This window comes from Muscardinus avellanarius, assembly GCF_963383645.1.
Source record: "Muscardinus avellanarius genome assembly, chromosome: 6".
NCBI classification, from domain to species: Eukaryota; Metazoa; Chordata; class Mammalia; order Rodentia; family Gliridae; genus Muscardinus; species Muscardinus avellanarius.
Genome location: NC_137791.1, coordinates 37,737,153 through 37,754,722, shown reverse-complemented (window position 1 = coordinate 37,754,722; position 17,570 = coordinate 37,737,153). Strand labels below are relative to the sequence as shown.

General features: G+C 35.4%; 1 protein-coding gene across 1 annotated transcript in view; it reads left to right on the top strand.

Moving 5' to 3' along the window:
- The window catches only part of UGT8 (UDP glycosyltransferase 8), a gene marked incomplete at both ends in the record, with an annotated part of 51,494 nt that extends 35,707 nt beyond the window's left edge, over positions 1–15,787 (top strand). Inside the window, 4 exons of the mRNA XM_080697102.1 lie at positions 5,985–6,127; positions 7,867–7,943; positions 10,401–10,620; positions 15,424–15,787. Of these exons, the coding sequence (XP_080553228.1) occupies positions 5,985–6,127; positions 7,867–7,943; positions 10,401–10,620; positions 15,424–15,787 (804 nt within the window). The remainder of the gene's footprint in view (positions 1–5,984; positions 6,128–7,866; positions 7,944–10,400; positions 10,621–15,423) is intronic.
- Between the last annotated feature and the right edge of the window lie 1,783 nt (positions 15,788–17,570).

The window sequence follows — 17,570 nt, the reverse complement described above, 5'->3', positions numbered from 1 at the left end:
CTCTTTGTAACTGTATTGGCAAAAATGAAAAGTCTATGAAAAAGAAAAAAAGATCCTGCAGAATCCCAGTATAAAGGTACTTTTTTTTTTCTGAGTACCTTTCAGTCTCTTAAATGTGCACAGAATTGTTAAGCACCTCCTCAGTAGTTTGCTGTTGTTGTTAAACAGAACCATTACACTTCCACTAATCTTTATTTTTTATTATTTTTTTATTCAAAAATTTTTTTTAAAATTTTATTATTGGTGTAACTGTGAGATGGAGCTGTGGGTTCTTGTTCTTAGCTAATTTTTAGAAAAAAAGTAGCTAGAACTATACTACTGCAAACTTAAACAGTTTTTATTATTACAAAGGTAGAAAGAAAGGACAAACATTATTAAAGCACTATGTCAGAGAGAGAGAGAGAGAGAATGCCTTGAAGGTAAGACACTGAAGTTTTTATGAAGATTTATTATCTTCCATCTTGTTTAACCAATAGTCTTTTTGACCTGACTAGGTGTGGATCCGCCCATTATCTCTGGTACAAGCCTTTTGATATGATTATGAGGATTTACTATCTCATATCTTGCTTGACCAAAAGCCTTCCTGTAGGTATGGGCCCACCCAAGCCTTTGTTATGACCAAGATGCATTACTTGGTTAACAAAGTCAGGGCTCACATGGTATCTGCCTTCTTTAAGGAAAGGCCTGTACCATCCTCTCCTCTCATGTCCTTGGAGAGTTTTAGTCTATCTGCTAGAAGTTATTTATTATGTAAACTTGTCTTTAAAATATGAAGGCCCTGGGCTACAACTCTTGTGTATTGAACTCTGCATTGTAATAGCTGCTTCTTCTCCCTGCCGGAGTGCCTGCACAGCACCCAGGCTCTGATTACTTTTTACATTTGAAATTAATACCAAAGCTATTTTCCAATACATTTTGAAATTAGTACCAAAGCCATTTCCCAATACCAGCACATTCCCCATCAATTGGTGAATTGTAGTTATACATCTTAATGGGTTACAAAATGGTAGAGGTCATACATGCACACATGCCTCAATTAGCCCTTACCCAATTCTCACCCTATCCCCTCCCCCTCCTCCTCAGTAATCTTTATATAACTTTTTTAGGTTAGTTGTTAGCTTAACCCCTTTGAATAGTCTTCGAAATCATAGGAATTTTCCGAGAAATTGACAAGACTTGATAATACCTGTAAAACATCTTTTGTACTTCTTTTCATTTAGATACCATAAATGGCTTTATTCTGAATAATTTAAAATATGGTGAACAAGCCAGGCGTGGTGTTGCACGCTTGTAAGCTTGTAATCCCAGCAATTGGGAGGCTGAGACTGAAGGATGGCGGTTCGCAGACAGCCTCAGCTATTTAGTGAGGGCCTCTGTAACTCAGTGAGACCTGGTTTCAAAATAAAGAATAAAAAATAGGACAGGGGTGTAGCTCAGGTCGAATGCCCCTGGGTTCCATTCCCAGACCCCCCCCCAAAAAATTATATATATATATGGTGAACAAAATTCTTTTGAATAACTGCTTTCTGTTTTCTTTTCTCTGTGTATATCACTTCAGCCCGTAGTCTATTTTATAAACATCCTGCCTAGGAAAAAAAGCAGTTTGACTTTTAGTTGACAAGGCACTTTTATATTTTTTATCTCATTTAATCTTCACAACATCCTGTGATGTATCTGCAGCATTTATAGAGGTGAGGAAGCTGGGCCTCACAGAGAATAGGCCATCTTGATTTATAATCACACAGTAAAGTTGTAGAATTGGGGCTTGAGGAAATCTCCTGCCAAACAGATCAGTGAAAACAATGGAACAATGCTTGGTACATATTCATTTTGAATCAATGTCTATTGATTTTTGTTTGTTTAATAAGTCTTGGTTAACTATCTTGACAATGGTCGAAGACTAAGTTTAATATCACAAGATGTTTCTAAAATGTTTTTTATCAAATTGCTCTTATTTTACCTACTGAATTCTGCAGAATACTCTTTTAATTCTTAGAGCCCATCTGACCTAAGCAGAACATTTTTTATATCAGACAACTTCAAGTGGGAAAAGAGACTTATTCATGTTAGGAATAAGAAAAACAGCCCCAACACCCTGTCCCTGGGCTCCCATCCCCATCTCTGTGTAGGATTCTCTCACAGGCCAGGCATTCTTTCCCTCGGAATGGAAGGGCAGACAAGGGATGCAGTGTTGTTGGTTTCTTGCCTATGCAGACCCCCTCTCAAGGCTTCCATTCTGGGGGGAGAGAAAGGAGTAGGTTTGGGATACAGGGTGCCCTCAGGACATATCTAGGGCCAGCCCAGTCTGTCCCCATGCCTCACACCTGTTGATTCTCTAGAGAGCTAGATGTCTTCGGAATCAAGAATAATGAGGATATTGGTGGGTCTGTACCATCCAGCTTTTAATTATTCTTTTAGTCATTCTATAATTATTTTTAATTTTTTATTGACTTATTTTTTTGGTACTAGAGATTGAACCTGGGACATTCCACCTCTGAGCTACATACACCTCCAGTCCTTTTTAATTTTTTATATTGAAACAAGAGTCTCACTAAATTCCCGAGTCTGGCCTTGAATCTATGCACCAGCCTTTTTTTTATTTAAATGCTACCTTTTCTACAAAGGACTTAGGACAACCCATTTAACCCTGTAAGAAAATAAGACAAACCAATTAACTCTGTAAGGAAATAAGATAATTACTTTATTGTGAAGTTGTCTTTTCATGTGTGTATGTTTGAGTGCACACATGCAAAGTATAAGTGTACAACTAAACTGATTTAGTTAAATTATATAAGAATGGAATTATTCATACTAACATAGTGAGGGAAGCACCACAAATGTTGCTGATTTACTGTTAAATGTTTGATCCATTATTTTGATCATCTGTTTTTCATCTACTTTAAAAGAGTTCTTCCTCTGGGGTTTAGACTACTCTGAGACCCTAGAGATGGACTCCGGGTTTGGACTCAGGATGATGGCTGAAGCCAGGCATCCTGCTCTAGGCCTGCCCTGCCATCTAGTGGAGGGATGTGCATACAGCTAAACAAAGGATTGGTTCTTATATTTGCTCATGCACAAATCCCAAAACCCAATCCCTTTGATGTTCCCATAAAATATTTGTTATACCAAACATTTCATGCATTTAGGCTGGAGACTGGAGACAATGTGGGTAAAGGGACATATGTCCGGAAATACCCTAGTGCCCACTGGCTTCATATCTCTATTCTGATCTTTCTCCATCTCTCCTGCCAATGAAATAGCAGTTCAGATATCACTTTAGGGCCTTGATCTCCCTTCTAGTAGAGTATTGTTTTATAAAACTACTGGGAACTTTTCCTGAAGTTAATAGTGATTTTTTTTTTTTTTGCATGCTGGCATATTAGTAAAGGCTAAATACTTGAAAAATATTTTTGTAATGGCTAATGATTATGGTAAGGAAAAGCTGGAAAATAGGCATTTGAGTTTTGTTTTATATCATGCACAACAAGAACAAATAGCCACAGAAGTGTTTATAGTGGAGTTTGTTGAAACTTAAAAGTTCTTTTAAGTCTTTATTAAATAAAATTGGAAAATATTATTACAAAAAGGTCTACTATATTTAATATATGCTTTTCGTACATAATATTGACCCTGAAAGCTTCATCTTTGGAGACTGGTTAATAGATGATAAATCATTTAAATACTAACTATAGAAAAATGTCATATGTGTTCAAATCACTCTATCATGTGGCATTTGTGTTTAAGAACATCTGGTATAGAACTGTACATAAAATTTAACTTTTAAAAGGATTTGCTCTTTTTTCACTTTAAATTAAGAGATAACACCTTTAAATTTTTAACATGTGATATGCTCAGTAAATGTAGCAGAATATAAGTTAATAGTTTTAATCTAAAGTTGATAGAGCCTTGATTTCTATTATATATTATAAATAGAGTTTCCTGAAAAATAATATTTTGGTCGGATATTCTTTTCTACCAAATAATTGTAGCCTGTTTAACTCATCCAGTAGTTAGGAGGATGTACCTCCTTTCAAACAGCCTCAGTCAAGTGTTGAGGTATGCACTAATTCACTTGGGACATAAAATGTGGTCATAATGATTCACATAAAATGTGGTCATAATAATTCACTTGGGACATAATGATGGATGCCATAGATGGAGTTAATGCTAATTCCATTAAATAAAAAGAAGGGAAAAAGAAAGGCAAGAAAACTTAGGCCTTATCTACCCCTCCCCTCCCCTTTTCTTTTTTCTCCCTCTCCCTCTCCCTCTCCTTCTCCCTCTCCTCTCCTCTCCCCGCCTACTGGGGACTTAAGCTACACCCCCAGTCATTTTTTTCTTTATTTTGAAACTGGGTCTAAGTTGCTTAGGGTCTTGCTACATTGCTGTGGCTGGCCTCAGACCTGCAATCCTCTTGTCTCAGCCTCACAGGTACTAGGATTACAGAAGTGAGCCATGGTGCCCAACTCTGAACTTTGCACTTAAATACCTGTATATGCAGTGATGCCTTCTGAAACTTCTTATTGTGTGGTTTGGAATTGATTGGGTAGACTGGCCATAGGTTCATTCCCTGGTACCACACACAGAGGGTAAAGATTTTGCCTATAAAATAAAATAAAGCAGTTTGTATCCCATGAAATGAAATGCTTTCATTTTCAATATAAATCATACTGGCAAAAACTTGTCAAAGACACATTAATAAATTTTTGCCAATTTGATTTTTCATACTTTCCTTTTACATCTTTTGCTCATATCTCTGAATATAATTATTCCTGTGTATCAAATATCATTGTTTTAATTTTTTGATCTTCGAGATCTTGGGTAATTAGCTACTGATTTTTTTTTAATATTGTTGTTCCTTATTGATCTTACCAGGAAAAAGAAAATGAGCCGTCCTTATTTTAGTGAGTGTTGTCAGATGAAAATATTTGCAGCAATTGTGTTTTTTTCTTATGGCTGAGTAAAATTCCATTGTGTACATATCCCACAGTTTTGTAATCTATTCATCTGTTGATGGACATCTTGGCTGGTTCCATAGTTTGGCTATGGTGAATTGTGCAGCTATGAACATAGCTACACATGCATTAGTTTGGTAGTTTGGTTTCCTTTCTTTTGGGTAGATACCCAGAAGTGGTATTGCTGGATCAAATGGTAGATTTGTTCCCATTCTTCTGAGGATCCTCCAAACTGTTTTCCAGAGTGCTTCTGTATATTCTAGATATTAGCCCTCTATCGGAGGAATAGGTGGCAAAAATCATCTTCCATTCTGTTGGCTCTTGATTGAGGTTCTTGATAGTTTCCTTTGCTTTACAGAAGCTCTTCAGTTTCATGCATTCCCACGTATTGATTCGCCTTCACTCAGCCATAAAAAAAAAAAAAATGAAGCATTTACAGGGAAATGGGTGGACCTGGAAGACATTATGCTAAGAGAAGTTAGTCAGTCACAAAAAGTAAGAAATTAGATGCTTTCCCTAATATGTGAAAGCTAGGGTGAAATGGGTCATAGGAGGAACTCCAGGTAAAAAAGGAATCCTATAGAGGATCAAATAAGGCAACCTAACTGTGGGGATGGGAGGGGGGGAAGAAGGAAACTCTTTAAAGCACATGATGTACTTATTCATATCATAGTCAACCACTAAGCCAAGCATGGGACAGAGGGGTGGGGAGGGAGTGGGGTGGGAACTGGGTGGGGGCTGGCTGGGTGATGTGTGCATTTATGTCTACACAAGTTTTCTACCCCATTATGATGCATAAATACAATGCAAAAATAAATTTTTAAAAATTAAAAAAATCTAAGTATCCCCCCCAAAAAAGAAAAGTACTTGAAGCAAAAGCAGTTACTTAAAGGAAAATGCCATATGCTCTTCTTTACTTTCTAATTACTTAAGAAAATCACCTAAGGGCTTGTTTAAAATTGGGGTGTTGATGAGACTGACTGGGCTGTTGGTCTCCAAAAAAATGAACTGCCATATTTCGCTCTCCAGGATCTTCAGAGGTGGGTCAGTGGTGCTAATGAGCATGGCTTTGTCCTGGTGTCTTTCGGAGCTGGTGTCAAGTATCTATCAGAAGACATTGCTACTAAACTGGCAGGAGCTTTGGGGAGATTGCCACAAAAAGTGATATGGAGGTAAGCTAATCATTATTTTCTTGCTGTTGATTTTTCAATAACCCCTTATTGAGCCTGTGGGTTCCAATAAAACCCTGCATATTGATTCACTGGCAAGATTAGCTGAATTCTCCTGTTTTGTTTTTTGTTTTTAGTTAAGTGAAATTTAAGAATTTATAAGACTCTATGATAAATAAAGAGACCTCTGATCTATAGCATAGGAAGAAGAGATAAGCTGGGCATGGTGGCACAAGCCTGTGATCACAGTGCTTGAGCGGCTGATACAGAGGATTGGAAATTCAAGTCTAGCCCGAGCAATTTAGTGAGACCCTGTTTCAAAATAAGAAAATAGTAAAAAAAAAAAAAAAAAAAAAAAAAAGGGCTGGGTGTATAGTTCAGTGGTAGAGTGTCCCTGGCTTCAATCCTTAGTACCAACAAGAAAGAAAGAAAGAAAGAAAGAAAGAAAGAAAGAAAGAAAGAAAGAAAGAAAGAAGAAAGAAAGATATGGAATGACTTTTTCCTATATTGATGGATTTTTATGTTTCTCAGATTTCTACTTTTAATTTTCTCATTTTCAAAAAACTTAGTTGTAATTGTATGCCTTTCTATATATACTCCTTTAAGTCACTTTTGGAGTGAATTAGAGAATGATGTATGAATAAATAAATAGGTAAAATATTTCATGAACTTTTATACTCTTGGGCTCCTACTTTGTTTTACCTTACAAATGCTTCTAATTTTTTTAAATTTAATACACTAGGCCTCTAAAAACTCAGTAACTTACTAGATAGACCCCCTAGATCAACCCTGGCTTCCTTTAGAAGCAATGCCAACATGTGTCTGTCTCCAGAATCTCCAATCAAATGTTAAGAAACCAGACATGAGTGTTTTATTTGGCATGTATTGATTCAATACATGCAGCTAGTTTTGGGCAATAAAGATATAGTAATGAACACAGTTGGCCCCATACTTTCTACCACAATTAGAAGGAAAGTATCTCTCAAGCTGCTGTAAGCATTCTGAGTCACATAAGTTTTTTTCTTTGTAATGACTCTATGTGGATAGCCTCCCATTTCTTCTCTTGGATGAGCTATAAAATGAACACATATTTTATTCTAAGTGTTCGGTACTTTTCCCTTAAGATTGGAGTTCCATTGAATTTCCCCTATTAGGCGTAACCCTGAAAGCTTCTCTTCAGCTTTATTTATGACAGGTGTGTCTGTTCAATTCACAGTCTTGTCATTCTTTTAGTTGTTAAGCTCCTTTATGGCTTTATATTTTAACAATCAGGCAGGTATGAAACAGCCTAATTACATTTTTTTGCTTTGCAAAGCCCCTTTTTCTGGGCCTAAACTTCCAGTACTTGTGCCCTCCTTTGGACTCTTGGGTGTCAAGGGTTAGGGTTGGTGATGCTGTGGTAGCTCTCCCTGTCCCTTCCTGTTTCAGCCCTGGGTATTGGTATGGAATGACTTCTAGGTCTGTTTGCATTCTCCCTTACCTCTGTGTTTAGATAAGAGAAAGCAATGGAAAATTGACCTTTATATGTACACATTACTTAATTGCCCATCAATGAATGAAAGATTTTTGGTTACAAAAACTTAAGTTTTTGTATAAAATCATGCTTTAGCATGGACAAATGTACAAATGTTTAAGAATGTACAAATAATCATAGATTTACTTTCAAGTATGAAAATATAACAAGAGAGCTATACCATGAGTAAGGTTTGATTTCTGAAAAATTCGTCTGGTATACATTTTAGGTTTTCTGGAACTAAACCAAAGAATCTAGGAAACAACACTAAGCTCATAGAGTGGTTACCACAAAATGACCTGCTCGGTAAGTTGGTGACATGTGGGATCTATATTAGAGTTTAAATTTTGTACTTAAGTGGCTATGTGTAGAGTTTATGATGGAGTCATTATGTTTTTTTATCTAATATTTCAGTTCTTAAATTTCAGACCAAAATTTCAAATCTGTTTTGGAAAATAATTTGTAAAATGTAATCAATGTGGCTTTTGATATAAAGTTTTAGACCAGTCACTAGTTTTAATTATTTGGAAATATACTTAATAAACTATACAAATTACCAGCGAATAAAGCTATATCTGATTAGGTAAAACTTAATTATTTTAAGATTAGGCTAATTATGTGAAGTTTTATAAGTAAAAAGTAGTAAAATTAAAAGTGAAAATACAAAGTAGTATTATAGTTTTATTATAGAATTTTCTGACAACTCAGAAATTAGAAGTCATCCATTTGTCTGAAACCAAAGAGAAGCAGAAAGTTAGGGATAGTAGATCATAACTTTAACTAGATTATCTGCCTGAATTTCTTCCTAAATTACTATGCATTTTTGGAACACTGTATTTTATTGATTTATTTATTTAGATTATTATTATTATTATTATTATGTGCATATATCTTGTTTTAAATTTAAATAATTTAACTATGTTTAATAAGCACAGATTGTAAAAATGTTAATTAAGTTCCTAGAATAACATAATGCCATATTATTCTTCAGCATATATTTAGGAAATTATTTTAAAAGTTATTGTTTTTTGTCAGTATTGACCACCATTTATTTGCTCAAAACTGACATGTAACATTATGTAAATGTGGCTTTAGCTTTAAATTATACTCTTAAAAATAAGCCCTTAAAATTAAGTTTTCAGAAGCTTTAATGATCCTCCTAAAAACCAGCATTTGAATTTTATAACTACAAAACAGTAGTTTCACATACAGAATTTCTTTTTATCTAGTTCTGTAGACAAAAAATTAGTTATGATTATTCTGTAAGTGATAAAACTGCGGTGAAATGACCACAGGCAATTTTCTTCTTGTGATACATCCTTTTTTTTTCTGTCTACTATTATGACTTTAGATTCCAAAGAAGGCAAGAAAGAAATGGAAGCATTAAATAAGATAACTTACAACCAACTGTCTTAGCATTAGTGTGACACTGTGATCTAGGGGTCTTTAAACTTCTTTGTGTGCGGCCCCTGGCAAGGAGTCTCAGAGGTCCTTGCCTGAGAGTCCCATCGAGTCCATGGCTTCTCAGGGGTTCCTCCAGTCAACTCTCTGACTTTTTTTTTAAAGATAAATATCATTTTTTATTCAAGATACAGCATCCTGAGATCCTATGATGATTTTCTAACTATGGGCAGGTAGAAACCAAATCAGTCTTTAATGCTCTTCTCCTTTCCACACTCCAGTTCTGCCTTATTTCTCAATACTGGGCTTTATTCAGGGAAAGGGTTCTGCTGCTATAAAGAAATTTTGAAATACACTTCTAGGGTTGATCCTTTAGTTGGTTGGGCCTGATGGTTTGAGAAGCTGCTTGTAGGTAAGGGTTAGGGATACTGACCAGCCAACTCCACTAGGCTTTGGTACAGGTCTGGGACCCCATAGAAACCATGATTCACACATAGGTTACTTTGTTCTTCGTGTATGTATATTTAAAAGAGTTATATTACTGCAAGCTATAATTCTTTCTTGGCCAATATACATCTCCTGAAATGCAGTGTTTATTTCTCTTACACTTTTGATATTAGTCATTGATTTCAGGCTGTTTACTAGGAAGGCAAATACAGATTTTGAAATACTTAATTAAAATCTTGACAGGTTATCTCTTTTATTCTCATGAAACTAGATGTTACAAGATGTCCCATTTCTTGCTGCTGATTTTATATAAATATCTGTCTCTAGATGTTAATTTCCCTAAAATATATAATAGAACCCTAAAATTATGGAACATTGTTGCTGTTGGAACTTGAATGTTGTAAATGGTGATTAGTACACAGTGTCCCTCCTTGGATAAGTGCTGAATTGTTCATTAACTCCTAGAATACAGCCTTAGATACTGACTTTTTTTTTTTAACAAAACGTGTTTGACTTTAACATAGATAAATGCTTGAGTAGCCAGGAAATGATCTCCATTTTTAGTAAAGAAAAAGTGTGGTTTTACCTGGTATTGTTTGGCATTTCTTGCTTTCCTTGGCTTCCTATTCATTAGCCATTCAAATATGTTGCTACTTAAGTAATGTCTGTTTAAGAGAAAGTAGTAATATATTTTGGTGCTTAAATCTATATATTTTAGTTACTTATAAATATCTTTCCATTGATTTATACAAATCAGATAATTTTTTGTATAACAAATACTTAAATTGGTGTACAGCAGGATTAGTTATACCTTTAAAAATCCTATATCTGAAATGTATATTTAGTTTTGATGTTTAAGAAATTTCTGGAAAAAATCTAGAGTAATAATATGTTGTTTTCTATTTTTTTCCTTAGGGCATTCAAATATTAGAGCCTTCTTGAGCCATGGTGGTTTGAACAGTATTTTTGAAACTATGTATCATGGTGTACCTGTAGTTGGAATCCCACTCTTTGGAGACCATTATGATACCATGACCCGTGTACAAGCAAAAGGCATGGGGATATTGCTAGAATGGAAAACAGTTACTGAAGGAGAGTTATATGAAGCTTTGGTGAAGGTTATCAATAATCCCAGGTAAGGTTGTAATTAATATTAAATTTTATTTATATACTGAATGAGATATATCATTGTATATTGTCAGTGGCCAGTTATTATCAATAAATTACCAGTAAACCTATATAGAAATCTCCTTTAGATTGTTGTGATAATTCCTTATACATAGTTTCTATAATTTACAAAATATAAATAGCAATTACTTGTCCAACCATGTTATGACTTTGAATAATATTCTACCAGGATTTGGCAAGCTGAGGGAGACACTGTAATGGAAGCAATCATTGAGTCCTTAAAATGTTGTGTCTTTTATTTCCTAATGAAATAAAGGTACTCATTGTGGCCATATATCACAGTTTTTCTTACACATGATAGATGAGGCATTTGATACGAAGAGATTCAGTCATATGCCCACAGTCACATAGTTGTTAGAGATTGAAGCCAGAGTTGTCTGGTTCCCAAGCCAGAGCTCTGTATAGTACATGCTAAGCCTGGTGCTGCTGGTTTTCTGGCACCAGAAATTGCTAAAATGCTGAGATTTACTGACTCATGGGAATATTGAATTATAATATTTTTTTTCTTTCTTAATTTTGGTTTTTAATTGTTCCATGTTTCCTGAGTGAAGCCACTTTATAAATGAATCTCAGAGCATGGGGAGCTGGCATGTGTAGTTTTTTTTTTTTTTTTTTTTTTTTTTTTTTGTGTGTGTGTGTGTGTGTGTGTGGTACTAGGGGTGGAACCCAGAGGATTTCTACCTCCAGGCTATACCTATTTTATATTTTATTTGGAAACAGGGTCTCACTAAGTAGCCGAGGCTGGCTTCGAACTTGTGCGACCTCCTGTCTCAGCCTCCCAAGTGCAGGGATTACAAGCATGCACCACCATGCCCGGCTCGGCATGTGTAGTTTTAAGACAGAGCAGCAGTTTTTCACATTTTAAGACATTGTTTAATATATCAGGCATTTCAAATGATGGAATATGTATACAATACCCAGAGGATAAGGCTTAACATTAGAATGAGAACACCGCTGTATTCTAAGGAACACCAACAATAAGAAAAATTATTTAATATAAAATGAAGTAGTTTACCTATATAATTCTGGATTCAATTAAGGGTCTTTTATCATTTTCTTCTTTTAAAATTTTTATTGGTGATTATAGTCATAGCTATTAATGAGGTATAAGATGGTAGAGGCATACATGTATATATCACTCATTTAGCCCTTTCCCAGTTCCCACTTCATTCCCTCCCCCTCCATCCTTCTCTTGGCTTAGTAATTGACTTTGATTTGTTTGTGAATTTACATCATGTACATTAGGGAATTTACCTCTTAACCCCTCCCATCACTGTCAGTTAGGTAACCTTATTTGCTCTTCTATGGTTTCTCCTCCCTCATCTAGGGTTCTTTCTATGAACCTTTTTCTCCCTAGCTTCTGCATATTAGGAAGAACATCTGATTTTTTACTTTTTGTGACTGACTAATCTCACTTATCATAATGTTCTCCAGTTCCATCCATTTTCCTGTAAATGATGTTATTGTATTTTTCATTGTGTACATATTCCATAGTTTTGTAATCCATTCATCTGTTGATGGGACATCTTGGCTGGTTCCATAGTTTGGCAATGGTGAATTGTGTGACTATGAACATAGATATGCATGCATTAGCTTGGTAGTTTGATTTCCTTTCTTTAGGGTAGATACCCAGAAGTGGTATTGCTGGATCATATGGTCCCATTCTTCTGAGGATCCTCCATACTGTTTTCCAAAGTGGTTGCACTAATTTGCAATCCCAATAGCAATGTAGTACAGTTCCCACTTATCCACATCTTCACCAGAATTTGTTGTTGTTTGTGTTTTGAGTGATTGAATTTGTTGTTGTTTGTGTTTTGAGTGATTGCCATTCTAGTTGGAGTTAGATGAAATCTCAGGGTAGTTTTAATTTGCATCTCTCTGATTGCCAATGATATTGAGCATTTTTTCATGCATTAATTGGCCATTTGAATTTCTTCTTTTGTGAAATGTCTGTTTAGTTCATTTGCCATTTTTGATTGGGTTATTTGTTTTTTAGTGCTGAGTTTCTTGAGTTCTGTGTATATTTAGATACTAGTCATCTATCAGAGGAGTAGGTGGCAAAAATCTCCCATTCTTTTGGCTCTCGATTGAGGTTCTTGATCGTTTCCTTCCCTGTACAGAAGCTCTTCAGTTTAATGCAATCCCACGTATTGATTTGCCTTTTAGTTTCTTGTGCCTATGTATTGCAGTGTTGGACCTATTCTCTCTTCAAGGAACCTCAAGGTTTCTGGTCTGATTTCCAAGTCTTCAGTCCATCTTGAATTGACTGTTGTGCAGGGTGAGAAAGTTAGGTTTATTTCCATTTTTCTTTATATGGTTAACTAGTTTTGCCAACACCATTTGTTGAACAGGCTATCTTTTTTTCCAATATATGTTTCTGGCCCCCTTCTGGCCATAAGTATGTGGCTTTGTTTTTGAGTCTTCCATTTCGCTCCATTGGTCTAGTGCAAGTACCATGCTGTTTTTATTAATATGGCTTTGTAGTATAGTTTAAAGTCAGGTATTGGAAAACAGTATGGAGGATCCTCAGAAGAATGGGAGCAGACTTACTGTATGATCCAGCAATATCACTTCTAGGTAACTACCCAAAAGAATGGAAACAAAACTACCGAACTAATGGAACTGGAGAACATTATGCTAAATGAGATTAGCCAGTCACAAAAAATAAGAAATTGAATGCTCTCCCTAATATGTGGAAGCTAGGGAGAAAATGGGTCATAGGAGGAACACTAGATGAAGAAGGAGATCCTATACATGAGAAAATAAGGTGACCTAATTGAAGGGATGAGAAGGGGAAAGAGAGAAATTTTCTAATACACATGATATACTTTAACAAATATATCAATGTCAATCACTAAGTGAAACATAAAAGGGGGGGGGAGAATGGGGTGGGAATTGGGTAAGGGCTAATTGGGTGATGTGTGCATGTATGCCTCCATCATTTCATACCCCATTGAGATGTATGACCACGGTGCACCAATAAAAATTTTTAAAAAAATAAAAATCAGTCCTTAATTTCATTTGGAACAACATAAAACCTAGAATAGCCAAAGTAGTTCTCAGCAACAAGAATCATTCAGGAGGCATCATAAAACCTGACTTAAAATTATACTACACAGTCATAATAATAAAAACAGCATGGCACTGGCACAAAAACAGACAGATAAATGAGCAAGAGTAGAAGACTCAGAAACAAATCTGCACACTTACAGCCAACTGATTTTTAACAAAGGAGCCAAAAACATACACTGGAAAAAAGACAGCTTCTTCAACAAATGGCATTGGCAAAACTGGTTAGCCATATGCAGAAAAATGGAAATAAACCCCACCTTTTCACCCTGCACAAGAGTCAAGTCAAGATGGATCAAACACTTGGAAATCAGATGAGAGACCTTGAAGCTTTTTAAAGTGGGCATAGATCCAGCACTTCAACATAACACATAAGCACTTGTTTCTCAGCAAGACCCCAGGATCAGTACATGGGGTTATACCTCTTATCATTTCCTTTTTTTGGTGCTGGGGATTGAACTCAAAGGTACCCCAACTACCCCAACTATACACTCAGCTTTTTTTCTTTTTTTTTTTTTTTTGAAACAGTCTTGCTGAGGCTGTCCTCAAACCTGTAGTCCTCCTTTCTCAGCCTTTCAAGTACTGGGATTACAGGCATGTGCCATCACACCTGACTATATTTTCTAATCTTTCCAGGTAGAACTTATCTTTTATGTCCAAAAAATGTATACTCCAATCAGGAAGCCATGTTTAAAAGGGTTCTAGCCATTTATCAAAGATTGTCACTGTACAGTTACATAATTTTTTCTTTTTTTTCTTTTTTTTTTTTTTTACTTTTTTTGGCAGTACTAGGTTTGGAACCCAGGGGTATTCTACCTCCGAGCTATGTCCCAGTCCTATTTTTTATTCATTACTTTGAAACATGGTCTCACTGAGTTGCAAAGGGCCTCACTAAGTAGCTAATGCTGTCCGTGAACCCGAATCCTCCTGTCTCAGCCTCCCAAGTACTGGGATTACAAGTGTCTGCCACCAAACAGGTGCAGTTACTTATTTTTAAGTTAAAACAAAATTCATTTTGTTTCAGTTACATGTTTTTTAAGTCAAAAATGTTTTCATTATATTTACCACTTCAGCTGGTTTTCTAAACTAAATAAACAATTTATGAGGGTGTGTTCTTTATATACATGTACACTCATATACTGTCACATATGTACTACATGTAATATGTAGCTTGTAGTACTGTTTTTCAAGCTTGTATATCTTTTAATCTAATATTCTTGTACCATCACTAAATCTTGCTTTAAATTTAAATGTCATCGCCTAAAAAAATAGTAGAACAAAGGTTTGCATTTTTTAAATTCTACGCTTCAATTTTTGAATCTAATAAATGTACTTATTTTGCTGGTTGAAGCTATTGATTATGAATACTTAAAAGAATGTGGACAGAAGGGCCATGTGTGCTGGTAGTATAGAACCACAGGGTTTAGAGTCAGAAAAGCTTGAGTCTGAATATCAACTTTGTAATCATTTTCAAGTTATTTGGTCTCTCTGGGTTTCATTTTCTTTACCTGTTGGAAATGTATTTTATCAGGTTAACATAGACAGTGCACTTAAAGCACAGTGCCTGGACCATACAGGATGCATAATAAAGGATTGCCATTATTATTTTCCTCAGTTTTAAATTGAGAGATCTATACATCCAGATGTGATGATCATGCTGTATTCTCTCCATTCTCCCTAGCTACCGTCAGAGGGCTCAGAAGCTTTCAGAAATTCACAGGGATCAACCCGGCCACCCTGTCAACCGGACTATCTATTGGATAGATTATATTCTTCGTTACAATGGAGCCCATCACCTGCGTGCTGCAGTCCACCAAATCTCTTTCTGTCAATATTTTCTACTGGATATTGCCCTTGTGCTTTTGCTTGGTGCTATCTTGTTTTACTTCCTCTTGTCCTGGGTCACAAAATGTATCTACAGAAAAATCAAAAATCTGTGGTCTATAAATAAGCATAGCACAGTTAATGGACATTACCACAATGGAATCCTCAATGGCAAATACAAAAGAAATGGCCATATTAAACACGAAAAGAAGGTTAAGTGAGCCAGTACCAGGTGATAGAAGCATATCTCTTCAGTCATTGAATTTTTATTGCTCTGATTTAGTCTAACAGCTATTAAAAATAAAATGTCAGTAAACAGCTCTAACATTCCCTTATCAGATCTAACTCCCTTAACAGATCTAACACTCCCTTATCAGATCTAATGAAATTCTGTGGAATTAAGATGGCTGTAAAAAGCACAAACCTTAAATGAAAAAAAAAAAATTTTATTCAAGTACTGATTCAGAGTTTTGGCACTGAACCTTTTAGAAGCCTTAATTATTTAAATCAATTAAGTGACCATGTCAGGCCTTCATTTTAAATGTTGATGTGTGTTGTCACAGAGAAGGAATGGTTTCTCTTAATAAGGTGTCTATGTGTGTGTATGTGTGTGTGTATCCACTAAATCAAAAAAATTAGCTGGCTTCTTATGTTTGTTGAGGGTATGACACATTCAAGGATGAAGAAGGAAAAGTCAGGATCCAAATGCTTCTAACATTTAACATATGTACACTTAGAACACTACCATGAAAGAACACTTTTCCCTCAAAACTGAATGCAGAGGAAGAATATTAGAAGATAAATGGTGCAGTTTTTGTACATTTTGTTTACTTAGTTTTTTAGTTTTTGTTTTCTTTTTCTAATAGACTATTGATACTTCTGGGAGAAAACATCTAATTAAAAATATATGAATTGGTTGTCATATTTTACTTTAGTTTTTCCCTTACCAATAATTTTCTCTTGGAAGAATTCTGGTTTTTTTTTTTTTCAACTTATTTTAATGAGTGACATTTTGTTAAATGCAAAATTAAGACAAAGCAACAAAGCTCTGACGTTTGTTCAAAATACTAGAGATTGTTGCTTAAATGGCACTTTTCAACAGGGCTGCCACTTGAATGTTCATATAACTGTTTGATGGCTTTTCTATGATATGAGTTTGAATGTTCAGAGGTTACAAATGTAAAGTTTTAACTCAAAACATCATCTTCTTCATCCCTTTTATTGTCTGGACCACACAATCTATAGTACAGAGGTGCCAACAGTAGTTCTATTAAACAGAATTGTAGTTCTCCTTATAGATAACCTGCTTTGTCTGCAGAAGTTTGAAGTTTTGTTAACAAGTAAGACTTTACCTAATACGCAGACATGACGGAGAAATTGTACCACTTGTTTGTCAAGAAAGGTTTCTGTTTCCCTCCTTACTCCTTAATTCGCACCTCAGCAGCCTTTTCCAGTCATTGTGGCTGACCTAGAACAGTGACAGTATTTATGTAGAACAAGGGATTCAGTCACAGACTCCATAAAATAAAGTCCTTTCTGCTGACCCATTCACATGGTGGCAAGTATAAGTTCATTACATGTCATTCTGTTTACTTAGTGTTTGCACTACACATGTTGAGTGTCTGCTTTTTTATTTGTAGTTTGAAATCCCATGGCTGACACCTAAGAGTAGAAAAATATACTCACTTAAAGTCATTCAATAACATGGAAGAGTTGTGAAAATTCTAGAATGCTGTAAATCCTTGTCATACACTGTGACATCCAACTTAATTATACTCCCACCAGGAGCCACTCTCCTATACTTAGAAATAATGTCACATATAGTTTCCTAATGTACAGTGCAGACAAACGTACTGCTCTCTGAATACTTGAAGAAATGGTATTATACATATAAGCCTATTAGTTATACCTTTTCACAATCTTATCACAGCATTGCCGTTAAAAGGGGAAGAGACACAGGCAATGAATGGTGGGGTGGTAACAGGACTTGGAGTGTATGAATGA